Below are 17,072 nucleotides of genomic sequence, written 5' to 3'. Positions count from 1 at the left end.
TCGGCCCAGCAAACAAGCCCAGTTGGTGCCCTCCAAACTGGCCCACATAAACTTAGGCCCGACTGCTCGGTTGTGCTCGATCGGTCACTCGAACGAAGCCAAGCTCCTCGTTTCCTGTCAGCCGGCAGGCGGGAGTGGGAGCGCCGGAACTAGTAGAGCAGGCAGCGGTCGGCGGCGACCAGGGTGTTCGGGTGGAGCCTGGAGCGGGCCAGTGGGCAGCGAGGGTAGTCGCACGCGGCGGCGTCCGGACGTCCGGGGAGGCGGGGGAGCGCGTAAGGAGTGCAGCAAGGCATTGACGGTAGCATCTTCCAGGAGCGAGGTGATCCCCCAAATTCCCAATTCCTTACCCATGAATCTCCTTTCACAAATTGTTAGCGCTGCAGTGGTTTGAATCATTTTCTTGCCCGATATTCCTTTGACCCTGGTATTTCACCGTCGTTTTTTCCTTTTTTTTTTGGATTTTGGAAAGCAAATTGCACGTTCGGTTTGACCTTCGACATCCCAGTTCCCACCCCACCGCCGGCGATGGCGGCGAAGGTGCGGTTCGGCCTCCTGGTGGCGATGTTCCAGGCCATGTCGGGCGACAAGAGGTCGGCGAAGAAGCGCGCCCGCCTCCGCGCTTTCCTCGACCGCGCCTACGTCCCCAGCGGCGGTAGGGATGACTACTTCAGCGCGCTGCGCCTCGTCCTCCCGGGGCTCGACCGCGAGCGCGGCACCTACGGGCTCAAGGAAACCGCCCTCGCCGCCGTGCTTGTCGACGCCCTGGGCATCGCCAAGGACTCCCCCGACGCCGTCCGGCTCATCAACTGGCGCCGCGGCGGGGGTGGCCGTAACGCTGGCAACTTCGCGCTTGTCGCAGCTGAGGTACATTAGCACTGCAGCGGCACTTCCAGTCCTCAATTTCACATTCTCTCTAACTGAGCTGTGCTACCTCGCCCTTGTCTGATGGCAATGTGAAATCTGTTCAATTGCTATTAGTTTGCATATTAATATCTGTTTAGGTTTAACTTAGTTGTGTGTAGGAATTGGGCGATCAGCTTAAGCTCTAGCCGCTGAATATTAGTCCAGGTTTGCTTCTTCGAGATGTATTTCTCTCTGGGTCTATGGATCGAGCAATCAATCTTTTTTGGTACAGGCCATGTGTCACTAATGTTCTCCTGCTTAAAAATGTGGAATCTTTCTTGATCTTTATTTGGTTTTGTCTGGTTGGATGGGTGTAGTTTGGAGTGAAAAGTTTGGTTCAGTTCAGAACGATTATAGCTAGATTTCTCGATTAAAGTGCCGTCTTAGTCATTGTGGTTCGCGAGCAGCTACCTTGCCTAAGTTATGTGTTGGTTGCTACCCAGGTCTTGCAGCGGAGGCAAGGTATAACGTCTGGTGGATTGACAATAAAGGAGGTCAATGATGCACTTGATCGTTTAGCTGCAACTGAGAACAGGTAGCTAATGCAGCTATTTGCATTTGTGTATGCCAGAAATGTCAAGTTTTTTTTCCAAAAAAAGAAACTTTTGCTGTCCTTTCGAAATAGAAATGTAAGGAGTTTTCTTTTCCATTGTTGATAGGTCTGAGAAGGCCACAATTCTTTCTAGTCTGATCAAGAAAACCAATGCCCTTGAAATGAAGTGGCTTCTGATGATTATTCTTAAAGGTGTGATATCTCTGCCCATTTCTTATTTGGTGAGATTTCGTATATTTTTGCTGCAATCCTGCAGTATTTTGCATTGCCTTTGATGTTTGGCTTTTTGTAGATTTGAAGTTGGGGATAAGTGAGAAGAGCATATTTGATGAATTTCATCCTGATGCCCAAGACTTATTCAATGTCACTTGTGACTTGAAATTCGTCTGTGAGAAGCTCAATGATCGAAGCCAAAGGCATAAACGCCAGGTGATGGTGCTGAATTTATTTTATTGGACCTTTTCTTTCCATGACTTATCTTAATGTGCAACATCATAACCCCTGAAAAATGTTATTTTGTCAAAAGCTTTTCTCATCCACCGTTTTGCGTGTGCATATTCTGTTGGATTGGATGAGCATTTGAATTTATATAGACATGTACCACTCATAAAAATGCAATGGTCTTATGACTTCTGTTGTTCTGCTGTATTGCAGTTGTGGTACTTATAGATATGATTTATTTATTTATTTTTTGGGGTTCCAAGTTTATTGTTGCATGACACCCTTTATCCTGTACAACCAGGATATAGAAGTTGGGAAGGCTGTCAGGCCTCAACTAGCTATGCGAGTCCGTGATGCTTCGGCTGCTTGGAAGAAGGTCTTTCCCCCAACGTTCCTTTGTCCTTTTCTTTTTCGATCTACTATTATTACTGCATAAGTTGTAGCCACTAGCCATTGCTAAGTGAAAACCTTCTTTATACTTCTTGTAAATTACTGGAATTTGCTTGGTCGTCATACCACTCCCTGTGTCCAGCTTCATGGAAAACAAGTGGTTGCTGAGTGCAAATTCGATGGTGACCGTATTCAAATTCACAAAAAAGGGGAAGAGATTCATTTCTTCTCAAGGTAATCAAATTGGTTGCTATTTACTTCCTGCATATTCATCTTGAACTTACTGGTTCCTTTTTGTTAGTTTTAATTCCTTGTTCATCAGTCCAGACAGCAGCATCTTGCTTGACTAACTTTATGTGTGCATATCAGGAGCTTTCTTGATCACTCTGAATACGCACCTGGGATGTCAAAGATTATTAAGGAAAATATCCTGGTTGACAGGTAGCATTACTATTTTCTAAAACAAAAAAATCACAAAGAGTGTACTTCTAGGCCGATTCACTTGATCACAATGTGAAGCATTGTTTTTCCTGTGAATTACTGTAGTTATGCATTATAAGAGTTGGTCCAGACTTTGAATGGAAGAATATCCATCTCGGCACTGTTTTGTTTGTCAAAGCCAAAACTTGAACTAAAGGATGATCTAGATGAACCTTAGGTATTTAACATGTTATGAGCTTATAAGACTAATCATGTTTTTTTTTCACAAAGTAGCCTGGTCTCTACATTAAGAAGCTTCTTTTAGGATTTCAGTTGGTTCTTTTTTAGGTGCTTTCACAGTGCAAATTTCCTGGTAACTCGTGCTAGTTCGTATGCTAATTGGTTCTAATAACCAGGTGTATATTGGATGGAGAAATGCTTGTCTGGGACACTGTGCTTAACCGTTTTGCTGAATTTGGTTCAAACCAGGAAATAGGTATTTATTATTCCATTGAAAATCAGAGAAAACAGTTACTTCTCCTGAATATTTTTATAGTGGATTAATGTAATTCTATTTTTGCAGCTAAGGCCGCAAGGGAGGGGCTGGAGACTGATCGGCAGGTTTTTTTTCATGATACTTTTTCACATGTTTTTGTTTTGGTTTTAGAGTGACCCTTCCACAAAATTTCTTACCTAACTGAATTTTTTTCTGTGCTTGCAGTTGTGCTGTATCCTTCATTTTTTGTACTGCTTGCATTCTTACTTTATGTCCTGTTATTCATAACTCTTCAGTTTTTTAAGGAGAACTCGTACCTGCATGTCTGACAATGTGATACGATTGTCTGAATACTCTAGTTCTATTCATTTCAGTATATGGCTATCAGGAAATAAATCCTAGCATATGTTGTCCTAGGTTAGCACTTCGTTTCAAATTAACATATTTATTTTCTTTTCCTGTTTGTCATGTTTTGCTTGACACTAGCAATGTATAGATGTTGCTTTCGACATCCTTTATGCTGGAGATACCAGTGTTATCCACCAAAGCTTGACAGAGCGGCAAGAAATTCTACAGAAGGTTGTGAAACCTTTAAAGGGTCATCTCGAGATTTTGATCCCAACGGGTGGTCTAAATGTCCGTCGCCCTTCAGGTAGCTGATGACTATTTTACGGTTTGTATGTTTGTTTTCTGATGAAGGCGTTTGAGCTATCCCATTTACAAAATTGATTACAACATACAATGGATTCCAATAGCTCGATCTAGCATGTTGACCGAACTTAGCTGCGTCTTTAATTTTCTTCAGAAGAATCACATGTTATGTTCTATTATGTTTGTTATTCATTTGACCTCCCATTAGTAGCTGACACTAAGTATACTTGCAATCTGTAGATGAACCGTGCTGGTCCATTATTGCACATAATCTTGAAGATGTTGAGAAATTCTTCAAAGATACTATCGATAACAGGTATTTTCCAACCTCCTTTGTAGGCAATAATTGAGTTAGCAACATTTTGCAGTAAAAAGAAAGGTTTGATCTTGTGGCTGTTCAATTGATTAATTGTGGTTAGAGACGAGGGCATTATACTGAAGGACCTTGCTTCCAAATGGGAGCCTGGTGATCGAAATGGAAAGTGGCTTAAACTAAAGCCTGATTATATACATGCTGGTGCTGATCTTGATGTTATTATTATAGGTAAGCAGCTTTCTCTGTATGTGAAGAATAAACAATAAAATATTAGCAACTTGTGAGTGAATACATTGAATGAATTCGAGGGTATGTTTACCCCTTTGTTGTTAGGAGGATACTATGGATCTGGACGTCGAGGAGGAGAGGTGCGATATACATCCTTATTTTGAAATACACATATTCTTGGCTTATCTTTCTAGTTTCAGCATTATGGCTAGTTGGTATGTCTTATACTGGTCCTGTATAATCATCAAAGAACAAAGAAATGCATTTTATTTACTGTCAAGACTCAGCTGCTCTTAGCTTTGTTTGTTTCAAGTAAAATGCTATTAAAAAGCTGACCATTATTCTTAATTGATTTATAGGTTGCACAGTTTTTAGTTGGCCTTGCAGTGCCTTCAGATGATAACAGTTATCCCAAAAGGTAAGCAGAGGTTTCTCCACCCATTATCTATACCTCGTAGAGAGACAATTGTAGGTGAAGATCATAGTAAAAGGCGAGATGTTGTTAATAATTTGGCTCTACTCAATTTTATTGAAGATTTGCTGATAGGCTTGCATGAATACCTTCCGTGTCTTTCACTAATACATATTCTGCTAGTAGTTGTATGCATTTCCTACCTGTATTTGGCAACACATGAAAAATGCATGTTCGTAGTAATTATTAGATGTGATGTTCTTAACATCATACATCTCTAATTACGTTTTATATGGTCAAAATTTGTTTCGTCATTCTATGATGTTTCTTACTTGTTTTCTGTCATGTACACTTTTCAAGATTTCTTTCCTTTTGCCGGGTTGGTACTGGCCTCTCTGATGAAGAGCGTGATGCTCTTGTCACCAAACTGAAGCCTTATTTCAGGTAACTTTGTTTCTTCTGTTGCATACTTATTGGTTTGGTATTTTGTGTAAGTATGTCTCATCAACGCTCATCAGCAAATCTATTACTCTTAGGCTCTAAATTCCCTTCTCAATCTCTCATATTGTGGTACTTTGACTCAGGAAAAATGAGTACCCCAAAAAACCACCCAAATTTTATGAAGTTACAAATAACTCAAAGGAGAGGCCAGATGTTTGGATAGAGAGCCCTGATAAGTAAGCTCTATTTAATTATTTGAGTCCTTGCTAAACCATTTTCACAGATACAGGAAGCACATGATATGCTAAATCACTAATTGCATTTGCAGGTCAGTCATAATATCTGTAACGAGTGACATTCGTACAATCAAGTCCGAGGTATTTGAAGAATCAAACACTTCTGTACTGCAATTCAGTCTGTAACAGCATTATGCTTGGGACTGATTTTCTTGTGCGACAGCTGATGTGTTTTCTAGCTGGCTTTTAACAACTTTCAATCTTTTGTAGGTATTTGCTGCTCCATACTGTTTGAGATTCCCCCGTATTCAGAGAGTGAGATATGATAAGCCATGGCATGAGTGCCTTGATGTTCAGGGTAATATTTTGCTTAAACTTAATATCGTGTGTTTTGAACCTTAAGTTTTCCTTTAGTAGTTTACAAGAGCTTACATCTTGATTATATCTCAAGGATGAATTCTCTATAACATGATGATCATTGCAGCATTTGTGGACATTGTGCATTCAAGTAATGGAACAACACAAAAGGCGGCAGATGATAATAGCCTGGAGAATGATAACACAAAACGTTCAAGAACAAACAAAAAAGGGGAGAAGAAGAAGAGTGCCTCAATCATCCCTTCACATTTAATGAAGACTGATGTATCAGGTCTCAAGGGAGAAACGCTGATATTTGCAAACATGATTTTCTGTATCCTTTCCTAGCTACACTTGTTCTACAAGACAAAGACTAGAAAACTATATATACATTTACGGAATACTGTAAAGTAGAAGGAGATCATTCCTTATCTTACTTAGATTTTGTCAACATCCCATCATCATATAATCTCGAATATTTTCATAAACTAGTTGTGGAAAATGGGGGATCTTTCTCCATGAATTTGAATGACTCTGTTACTCACTGCATAGCTGCGGAGAAGAAAGGTATTTATTTGTACAGGAGTCCCTATTTTCTTTAACAATAGGATATTGAAATACATGTAATTTGACCGGTATTTGCATGTTAACTTTCAGGTATCAAGTATCAAGCAGCCATACGTCAGGGAAGGATCATTCACTATGACTGGATATTGGACTGTTGCAAGGAAAAACGTCCTCTTCATTTGCAACCTAAGTTTGACCTTTTGACTTGAGCCCAAATTTATTTCTTAAATTCTTTAGAAATAGTCTAATGCAATTGTCATTGTACAGGTATATACTTTTTCTTTCTGATTTTGCCAGGCACAAATTTCCTGAAGAGATTGATTCATATGCTGACTATTACTACTGGGACATTGATATTGCTGACCTCAAGCAGGTACGGCATATCTGCGGTAGATCTATTATCTCTTCACATAGGACACATAACAATAACTCAAAATTGAAGATGGACCACCGTGGGGCCTAAACTAGCATAATTAAGTAACCATGCCATCAGCCAGTTAGTGGAAGGTGCATATACTACAACAATGAACTTTGTGAATAACCTCTCACATGACTATCTAAATCATGATCTTCTAGATAGTAAAAAAAACATGTGTGGGGCATCCCTCATGTATAAATAAGCCATACAGGAGTACGAGGGATTTCCCTCTTCTAATCTCCTCTTCCTAAATATGATTCATACAAAATCAGTGACTGTTAGTTTGCATGATAGCACCCAAAGACGGGCTGTCATGTGATGCTTACTTGTAGCCTTCTGTTATTTGCAACTTTGCCCTGACATCCTAAATTTGTTAGTCTTTTTTGGCACAGCTGATTTTTGTACTTAAGAGGTATGTGCTTGATAGGCTAGTAATGGAGAAGATGTTGCTGACTTTACTTGAAATATTGGTGGTTCTTTTTTCCTTCTACAAGCGCAGATTCACAATGAACCATTTTGATATTTCTTTCCATTTTTTCATTCATCAGATTTTCAGTAACATCGACAAAGTTGCTGATGATTCGAATATGGTCAGTCAGTACAGAAAGAAGCATTGCATAGACGAGAGATTCTGCTTCTTCCTGGGTTGCTGTGTCTACTTCCATAATACACCCTTAGTGTAAGCCTCATTTACTGTCAAGTAACATTGTCTTTCACATAATGCGTCTCCTTATTTGTTTTTCACCTTTTTTTTCTCCTGGAGGAATGAGGACTACAATGTAATATCCGGTATTGCCCTGGAGAGGATGAAGCAGGATCTAACAATGCATGGTGGTCAAGTCTGCAACAGCATTGCTTCAGCAACTCATTTGGTTCTAGTTTCAGTTTTACATACATACAACTTTGACATCCTGTACAAGAGGTACTAATTTATTGCTTATGAAATCTTTTAGATTTCTTTGTGGCTTTTGCGAGAGAACGAAATGGAATTCATGGGACTCCATTGGTTGTTTATGCAGCTTCCCTCCTGCTGAAAGACGTTATCTACATGACAAAAGATTGCATGTTGTCAGTAATAAGTGGTTGGAAGATTCAGTGGAGAAACAAATGAAGCTGTCTGAAACTGCTTACAATCTTAAACCAGATACACTGGAAGAGCTAGAAATTGTAAGGAGGTAACTGGTGAATGTTCTGATAATGATTTTTTTAATATCGAAATATTTTCATTTTGGTTATTTTCAAATCTCTTACAATCTCATCTTTCATCTGTTTCTAATTTGTTTCAGTGAGGAAAATGTTCGCCCTCTGGGTCATAAGTTTGAGGAACACAAGGAGGTTGAAAGAGCAAATGTCAAATATGCCCCAAGGAAAAGGAGCAGGGCAGCCAGTAGTTCAAGGGCTGCAAAAGCTGCTCCTAGACCAGTCCGGCGAACAAGGGCAAGAAGAGGAAACCAGCAAGCAAAAATAGACGATGATGTTGAATCTGAAGAAAGTGTCCCTGATGAATGTCAAGGTGATCAAAATATGGACACGGACTACATCTCTAATGAGATTGGGAAAGGTATCAGCAACAAAGACCAACGACTGTCCCGAGCTGCTTCCAGACCAGTCCCGAGAACAAGGGCTAGGAGAGGAAATCAGCATGCAAAGATAGATGATGGAGAATCTGAAGAAAGTGGGCCTTGTGAAACAGGTAAAGAAGATCAAAAGTTGAATGTGGATTACATCTCCAAGACGGAAGCAGATAACAGCGAGAAAGACCAGGGACCACCTCCAGGTGCCCAGTTTCTCACATTAGGGGAGCAAGAGCCTGAAGGTGTCAAATCGAAAGCCATGGAGGAGAAACCAAGCAGTCCTTTCCAAAGAACAAGTGCTGGTGAAGTGACGAGTAGTGTACCGTGTGAGAAGATAGAACAAATGGTAGATCCGTTGCACGCAATGCTTCTGGATATGATACCAACCCTGAGCACGACAAGTCCAGAAGATGCAAACAGGGTGCCCCCGACGAAAATTGAGAAGGAGCCGCCTGAGGTAGGAAGTTACACATCCAAAAGTTCTGATATTCCGGTGCCAGATGCAGGAACATCCGGGGTTCCAGCGCCAGACCCGAATGCAGCTCCTCCAAAGAAGAAAAAGGTCAGTTACAAAGATGTCGCTAGTGAGCTTCTGAAAGATTGGTGACTCAATTTGTCAACTGGGTTGGTTTAACCTGTAATGCTGAACGCCTTTTACCATTGTGGTAACTATATGTTGTAAATAGGATAAATACATGTGAATATGCCTGTTCGTAGCACCACTTTGGTTGTTCGTCCTGCTCTCTCGTAGTCCGTGTTTTGCCTGTTGAGAACAGGGACTGTTGAGCTTGAGCCTAGCAACACTTATGGTGACTCTGACCAGTATGCATGCAGAACGCAAGGATTTTACAGGAATTTTGCAGGGGACAAACTCGCATTAAATGGAAGCATATGCTCCGCTCTGCAACTAGTTTTGGGGTGCTGCAGCCGTTATCTGTCACGTAGGGCAGGTAGCTGCCAGGTTACTTGGAGGTGTTGTTTGTACACGGTGGACGGTGCGGGGCATGAGGAACTACTTCTGGTTCCGGCATGAGAATGTGATCGGTGCAGAGAAACCAAGAAGCGGAGGTTTCAATCAGGCTTCGGCATTCCGCTCTGACGGCGCTGGTGAGCTGAAGGCAGGTTGGTTGGGTGGCCGCTGCCATTGGCGTGTTGGCGTCGCCGATCATGTAACCAGCAGATGGTCGCCGCCCTGGCGCCTGCCTTCTAGCGGCTCGCACTGCGGTTCCGCCCCGTTCGTGCCGGCGCGACGCGGGGTCGCCGGGGTGACGTGCGACGGGCAGATGATAGTGCTGGTTGGTGAGAGGCTGGGCAGGTGCATCGACCGGAGAGGAACAATGTGCCTAAGCTAAAGGACCCTTCGCCGCAGATCAGTGGCGCGCGCAGTCGTTGGATTGGACCAGGAGTGCAGAGGTAGGAGGGGTATGCTTCGACGTAATTCTCACGTTGGGCGGAACGTAGGGTCCGCGGATGATGACAGCGGAACCGCGACCGCACATATTGACCGCGACTCCACATGTTCTCTTCCTTGCTCACGGAGCCACTGGTACGGCGCGGCCGCGGCCGGGAGTCGGGGGACTCCCCAATGCAAACCGGAGCGCGCCACGGGAGTGCGCGGCGGCCGAATTCCTCTTTGCCATCGCGAGCCGCCGTATCCTGGCGCGGCCGGCGGCACCTTCGTGCTAGTGCTGGCTTTTCTCTTTGGCTGCTGACCTGAGACCGAAATCGAGACCCGGGCAGACGCAAACCGCCCCACAGGGCACGGCGATGTGCTCCATCCGACAAGCTCCTCGTTGGCATCTGACTGACCCTTCTTACCACATGGCCTGCAGCCTGCAGGCCCCCGCATCATCATAATATAGTGGACAAAGGCAAACGACCGAGATGTAAATCATTAGTATTTTTTTTCAGTGTTCTATGTGGTCGGAAACATTTCAGCCATAGATCAATTTTTTTTTACTTGGGCTATAATAACACGGACTGATCTATTTCGTTCCTACAACCAAGAAATGTCCGTCAGTTGCGAAGCGTTGCCAGTTTACCAGGAGAAGAAAAATCCGTTGCACTTCTTCATCACCTAAAGAGAATTTTCTAAGAACAGAACGTTTATCACATGAAAATGAAAAACAAATCACTAGTTTCTATATACATTCAAAATTTCAACTAAGGAGAAAAATATATATTCAAAATTTCAATTAAGGAGAAAAAAAATACTTACCACTGAGGCACTGACAAGGTTCAAGTGGGTATTTACCGGTAGGCCCCCCTTGCGATGACCCCGGCCGAAACAGACACACACACAAACACGTTCGACGCTGGGACGCCCGGCCCGAGCGCACGCGCGAATCGCCGTGGACCTCGCCGGGGGCGGCGACGAGCTCGGATCCCGGCGATCTAGTCGCCGGAGGCGGCCCCCATGGCTCGCCGGTCGTCATCCTCATCGTCGGGGGCGTGGCGGTACCTCAACCCCGCGTACTACCTCAAGCGGCCCAAGCGCCTCGCGCTCCTCTTCTTCGTCTTCGTCGCGGCCACCTTCGCCTTCTGGGACCGCCAGTCGCTCGTCCGCGAGTACGAGGTGCGCCCCCTCTCGCCCCGCGGGAGCTCCCCTGATCCGGGTCGGAGAAGTTTAGTGACTGGGATCTGATTGCCTCCTGTCGCGCTCTGCTTTGCATTCCGATTTGTCGTCAGGCTGATTTGTAGCTGGATCTGGTTAATCGAGAACGTGTGGTTAAGCGTGGATCTTACTGCGTCAGTTAAGGACTTGAAATGGTTGGGGGTAGTATGCCGTTTTATTGGGATATTATGTTCAGGATTTGGCTGCTTGTTTAAGAATTTTGATTTGGATCTTGTAAGATGTGGATTAGTAGTTTCTCGAAAACGCAGATGTGAAGTAGTAGCGGGAATGATTTAAAACACATAAGCTCTACATTTTTTACGATAATTTCGATTAGCTTGGGTTTTGCTTCGGTTGTGTTGAACTTTTGATGATCTTCAGTGTCTCTCAAGTTGTTTGGTGAAGGGGGAGATTGCGGAACCTTTCTCTGTATTTGACAGCAGAACTTGAGCTTGCTATGATATCAGATTATTGGAAGGTGTAAGTTCAGAGTACTGGATGCCAGTGAGAATATTTTGCACGGAAATGCATTTTTCTTGGTTTGGTTTGTAGAGTACTGACTGAAAAAATTGACAAATAGATGCTCAGTTTTGATTCACTGTTATTCTGAAGCTTGCATTTACACTTGCACCTTCCTTTTTTCTTTTTAGTTTCGATTCATGAGATACATTCATCTTTGTTTAAATTACCTCAAAATGCATTGTTTTATTAACTTTGGTCATATGCACTTGATTTGTTTCTTTTTTCTGAGTGGGAAATGTTGATATGCACACCTTCACTTCCTTTATATCAAGATAATCTGTAATTTAATGTATAATTGGACTTGCCATGCCTGTTTCTCATATTGATATCCGTCTTCATTTTCAGTCTGAAATTTCCAAATTAGAAGATGATATAAATCGGTTGCAGGACCAGGTAATACAATCATACCTTTCTTTGAAGTTCCATGCCGGCCTAGTTACCCCTTCAGTTCAGAATCTGTTTCCCTTGGGGGCACAAATCATAATTCAGTTGCCTTGATGTCTTTTCCACAGCTAAGAAAGGCTGGAGTTCATGTGGATGAAAATCCAATAAGTAACACCAGAAAAGATCTTGTAGAAATCGATCCTGTCAATAATGAAAGGAGGGAAAAAGTTAAGGAGGCAATGCTCCATGCTTGGAATTCCTATGTAAAGTATGCCTGGGGAATGGATGAGCTTCAGGTTTGTTTAGTATTCTGATGTGCAGTTTGTTTTGCATTTGCTAACTGATTCTAGATCATTTTCTAGATCTAAACTGCCTTTTGTCTTTTGTTTTGTTCAACCCAGCCACAATCAAAGAATGGTATCAATAGCTTTGGGGGCCTTGGAGCAACCCTTGTGGACTCACTTGATACACTGCATATCATGGGCCTGAAAGATGAATTTCAGAAAGCTAGAGAGTGAGTTCCACTTGTTTTTCAATATGTAGAGCATTTTCTTTTTCGGAATGGTTTCTCTTGTTCTGTCCTTTGGCCAGGAAACTGAGTTAACATTTGATTTTAATTTGCTAGTACGAATATTCAGTTCTGTAATCTGTTACTAGATCCGTGCGCTCTGTCTTTTTATCCTGGATTTAGAGAGTAAGTTTATTGGGTGCACTTACATGTAAAATCCATGTATATGTCTACCTGACCCCTTATTATAGAGGATTATACAAACTCATACTGGCTTGGTATTTCTCCAGTATTCTATCATCTGTCTCACATGATAAACAACATGTATTAGATTATCCAGTCATTTGTATTTTCTATTACGAATCTCTTGTTTGCTTTTATATTGCTGCCTTTGCATGGTAATACTCCTTGGAATCATTTCAGTACTTAATTCAGATTTTATGTTGTACTTCTGATCTGACTAATGTCTATCTCCTACAGCTGGGTGGCGGAGTCATTAGACTTTGACAAGGATTATGATGCGAGTGTTTTTGAAACGACCATAAGGTTGCATTATAAGGTTTACCTTTATTATGTATTTACCTCCTCAACTTGGTTTTTTTTCCTTGCAGATATTTGGCTGTGAAGGCCAATTTTATCTAGACACGCCATCATTATGATTCTTATAGAAAACATAACTACAGCTAGGTTGTCTAATTTTTTTATATTGTTTGTTTGTTTATATTCAGGGTCGTTGGAGGTCTACTTAGTGCGTACGATCTGTCTGGTGATAAAGTATTTCTTGAGAAGGCTAAAGATATTACTGATCGACTATTACCTGCTTGGGAGACAACATCTGGCATCCCCTATAATAGAATAAACCTAGCTCATGGACGAGCCCATAATCCTGGATGGACCAATGTAAGTCACCGGTATTCTATATTCCACTGAGTAACCACTTGCATTTCAAACCCCTTGTAAAACATGGTGTAGCTCTGAAGTGGATGTACTAATAGTAACCTTATTCAAATATCCATGCCATTTTGGTCTTTCAAACTTTCATTATTCCATTTTCAACTTGTGGCTTTGATTCTCATTACATGCAAATTACGTGTGATTTTTTTAGACAACTGTAGCACCAGATTGCTGGATTGGCTATTTTAAAAACATTTTTTACCTGAGATTTTCTTTACCTAGAAACAAATAATAAATTTCATATGCTGATACTTTATTGTTCCTGCAGGGTGATAGTATCCTTGCAGATTCTGGTACGGAGCAACTTGAATTTATAGCTCTGTCACAGAGGACTGGGGATCCCAAGTATCAGCAGAAGGTACTGCTTACTTTTTACTCATATTTTCATACGTCCCACCAGTTTTATCTTATCAGATGATACCCTGCGTGAGACATAGCTGGCATTCTTGTAATGTAGTGTTTCCATTTCCTCCATACTTTATGTTGATATGTGTATTCTTTTTCGTTAGAGACGAGTGCTTTTGTTTTGAATGATTGGGGATGCCTACCAGTGTATATCAAATCATTGATGAAAGAATAATTTGCTTTGTGAGCTGAAAACTGCAGAACCATTTTTCTGGAAAACCCATTTTTCCTCATTCTGATGGTGTTTAAATGAAACATGCACAAATATCTTGATCTACATGCACGGAGAACTAGGTTAGGTTTGGTAGAATGTCTTTTCTCTACCTGACAATATGGATTAGGCTGCTATTTTTGCTGTAAACTGCCCTGTTGGTTCATGTTTACCATTTAAATTATGTCTTGATGTCTTTCTTGGCTCATTTTTTTTCTTAATGATGAACTCTTAATTGACTTGCTACAATCTAATTTTAGGCAGAGAATGTCATCACACAGCTTCAGAAGATATATCCGAGTGATGGTTTACTTCCTATTTACATAAATCCTCATTCTGGAACTGCTTCATACTCAACTATCACATTTGGTGCTATGGGAGATAGGTAATGTCATTCATACTTTTGTCATCCAACCAAATATTTTCTTGCTGTGATTGTGGTGCTCTGTTTTGGCATTTAGCTGGTAGACTGGTACTGCTGTAAATCTTAAGAGAATATTTTCTCTCCTATTATATCATTGCTAAGTTTTCAATTGTGGACCTTAGCTGCTATTGTCCAGAGAGATTTTCAAAAAAATAAAACTAACTGCTATTTTTGGTTCAGCTTCTATGAATACTTGCTCAAGGTCTGGATCCAGGGAAATAAAACTGAGCATGTAAAACACTACAGGTTCGAGACTATCGTCAGCCTGGTTTCACAGTTTGTCAAATAACATCTGCAGTCTCTTCATTCTAACATGGGTACCAATTCCATTCATATTTTTTAATTCAGACAAATGTGGGAGACATCGATGGAAGGTCTAATAAGTTTAACCAAGAAAACTACCCCATCTAATTACCACTATATTTGTGAAAAGAATGGTGGCTCATTGTCTGACAAGGTAAAGTATCCCTACCAGTTGACTTGGCAGGCTGCTTGCTAAAGCTTATCTCACATTCTAAGGTTCTGACAAGTTCTGTTTGCGGCTAACACAGATGGATGAACTTGCTTGCTTTGCTCCTGGTATGCTGGCATTAGGAGCCTCTGGTTATGGTCCAGAAAAATCTGAGCAAATTATGAATCTTGCAAAAGAGGTAAATCCTCTAGGCAATCCTCATTTGTTATTGAAGTTTTCAAGTCTTTGCATGTTACTTTGAGATCAAATATGATTTTCTGCTTGCTGATCAAACTTCCATTTTTTTTCCCTTTCCATTCATGTCATAGCTTGCTAGGACCTGCTATAATTTCTACCAAACCACTCCCACGAAGTTGGCTGGCGAGAACTATTTTTTCCATGCTGGACAGGTAGTATGGCAACCTGCATTTTCCCTCTTTTCTGTTAGAAAGAATCTTGTACAACCAACAATTTTAAATGGTATTTTCCTACCGGCCCTAGGATATGAGCGTGGGCACATCGTGGAACATCCTGAGACCGGAGACTGTCGAGTCGCTTATGTACCTATGGCGTTTGACGGGAAATAAAACATACCAAGATTGGGGGTGGGACATATTCCAGGCATTTGAGAAGAACTCCCGCATAGAATCTGGATATGTGGGACTGAGAGATGTAAGTTTTCCTGATGACTTCTATCATTAAATTTATGCTGAAGAACACTTATCTGACACAATTATTTTTTGGAATTCAGGTGAACACTGGTGAAAAAGACAATATGATGCAGAGCTTCTTCCTGGCAGAGACACTCAAGTACCTCTACCTGCTTTTCTCCCCTCCATCAGTCATCTCCTTTGACGAGTGGGTTTTCAACACTGAAGCTCACCCATTGAGAATTGTTCCCATACATGATAACAAAGGCATGGGAACACCTGCCCGACCGTTTGGAAGAAAACAGGGAAAACCTGAGTAAGCTTGGATATAGAGCAGTGGATTTTTTAATCCGCCGTCTGATTTTGACCTGCATGTTGATGTTCTGACACGAGGGGACTTTCTGCCTGAAGCATCAAGGGTTAGGAATCACGGCGATAGGCTGTTTAGAGCAACAATCATAGGTAGAGCATGATGCTATATGCGGGGCAGTCACCTCCGCGGTATGATCGGAGGTCGATAGCCCCATAGAAGCTTTTATCTTTGGACTTGTTTACGCGCCCTGAGCTGCATTGTTTATGTGTAACATAAACGTCTAATTCACTGTCCATATGTTGTTGCTTGCCTGGGGCGGCTGTGGAGCTGTATTTTTCATTATTTTCCCGGAGTTGTTAACCTTTTTCAGATATGATTTATAAAATGCTGTCTGTAATTGTTCCTTTAGAGCTTCATTTTCTGCTAGGCCTTTAATACCTCCACTCGCTAATACTTGTGCTTCCCTTAACGAATCAATTGTGCAGTTCTGTTTTGGTCGCTTGGACACTGAGTTTTGCGTAAATTCATTCGTCCGTTCGAAATTGGTATATGCCGTGTTTCAAAACGCTATGAGCATTGTAATTGCTGAAGATTGAGCATTGTAAATCATAGGGTTGTCTACTTATCTTTTTCGAGCTGCGGCATGTCGATCCCTGGCCTATCGGAGAAGAAGAGCACGGAATAAGAGGCGGTCTGAATTTGAGTCGTCGCTTAGACGAGCACGACGATGTCCAGTTAGCCGCCCACTGCCCATCTGAGGCTGCCCCCTCGGCCTCAATGGCAGGCAAAGCTAGCACGATTTCCATACCTTCTGGCCTCTGCAGTGTTCAGGGCAAGGAGATGGTTAGGCCACGTGAAAACGAGGTTTCAGAAACCTGGATGGCGCCGAGAAAAGGAGATGCTCCCTACGGCGTAACGAAACTTGAGACGTAGACCATGATTCCGTGAAATTTCCAGTTGGCTAATGGCCTGATGCCACAGGATGCAGGTGCAGTGCAGGGCCTCTGCCTGATTGTGTCCGAGGCCAGCTTGGCTTGCAAGAAGCACCGCCTCATGATGGAGCTGGAGCAGAGAGGACGGCAGCCATGGTGAGATGGGAGCAGCACATGTGTCAGCCCTGCCCACGGGTGCTCCTGCTCTTCCTTCTTCGCATCCTCGTCGATGGCGGCGTCAGGCGGTGGTTCGAATCGATCACGATCGGAGCCCCAAGGCAGCAGCGCGCGTGGGCCGATG

At 42.3% G+C, this 17,072-nt stretch overlaps 2 protein-coding genes across 3 annotated transcripts; both read left to right on the top strand.

Moving 5' to 3' along the window:
• The first annotated feature begins 62 nt into the window (after positions 1-62).
• LOC112899828 (putative DNA ligase 4) lies at positions 63-9,258 on the top strand. Of its 2 annotated transcripts, XM_025968442.1 has the most exons (28): positions 63-319; positions 470-864; positions 1,347-1,438; positions 1,563-1,648; positions 1,749-1,885; positions 2,199-2,273; positions 2,430-2,521; positions 2,657-2,728; positions 3,124-3,203; positions 3,291-3,328; positions 3,429-3,435; positions 3,700-3,855; positions 4,095-4,170; positions 4,274-4,398; positions 4,504-4,538; positions 4,758-4,816; positions 5,171-5,254; positions 5,395-5,487; positions 5,580-5,628; positions 5,758-5,845; positions 5,972-6,178; positions 6,286-6,411; positions 6,502-6,601; positions 6,679-6,784; positions 7,378-7,508; positions 7,593-7,751; positions 7,849-8,004; positions 8,116-9,258. In XM_025968442.1, the coding sequence occupies exons 2-28, from the start codon at positions 526-528 to the stop codon at positions 9,008-9,010; spliced, it is 3,663 nt and encodes a 1,220-aa protein (XP_025824227.1). In that variant the 5' UTR covers positions 63-319; positions 470-525; the 3' UTR covers positions 9,011-9,258. The 2 variants fall into 2 exon arrangements, with proteins under 2 accessions (XP_025824227.1, XP_025824228.1); XM_025968443.1 differs by lacking the exon at positions 2,657-2,728.
• A 1,415-nt stretch (positions 9,259-10,673) lies between these two features.
• On the top strand, positions 10,674-16,247 carry LOC112900307 (mannosyl-oligosaccharide 1,2-alpha-mannosidase MNS1-like). Its single transcript, XM_025969122.1, has 14 exons — positions 10,674-10,978; positions 11,885-11,932; positions 12,052-12,219; positions 12,325-12,437; positions 12,912-12,977; positions 13,160-13,331; positions 13,654-13,743; positions 14,262-14,386; positions 14,606-14,671; positions 14,774-14,882; positions 14,977-15,075; positions 15,206-15,286; positions 15,378-15,548; positions 15,628-16,247. The coding sequence occupies exons 1-14, from the start codon at positions 10,820-10,822 to the stop codon at positions 15,844-15,846; spliced, it is 1,686 nt and encodes a 561-aa protein (XP_025824907.1). The 5' UTR covers positions 10,674-10,819; the 3' UTR covers positions 15,847-16,247.
• The last annotated feature ends 825 nt before the right edge of the window (positions 16,248-17,072 follow it).

Source organism: Panicum hallii, chromosome 7 (genome assembly GCF_002211085.1).
Source record: "Panicum hallii strain FIL2 chromosome 7, PHallii_v3.1, whole genome shotgun sequence".
In the NCBI taxonomy this organism is placed as follows: Eukaryota; Viridiplantae; Streptophyta; class Magnoliopsida; order Poales; family Poaceae; genus Panicum; species Panicum hallii.
Note: the sequence above shows the minus strand (reverse complement) of the source record. Positions and strands in the feature narration are given on the sequence as shown.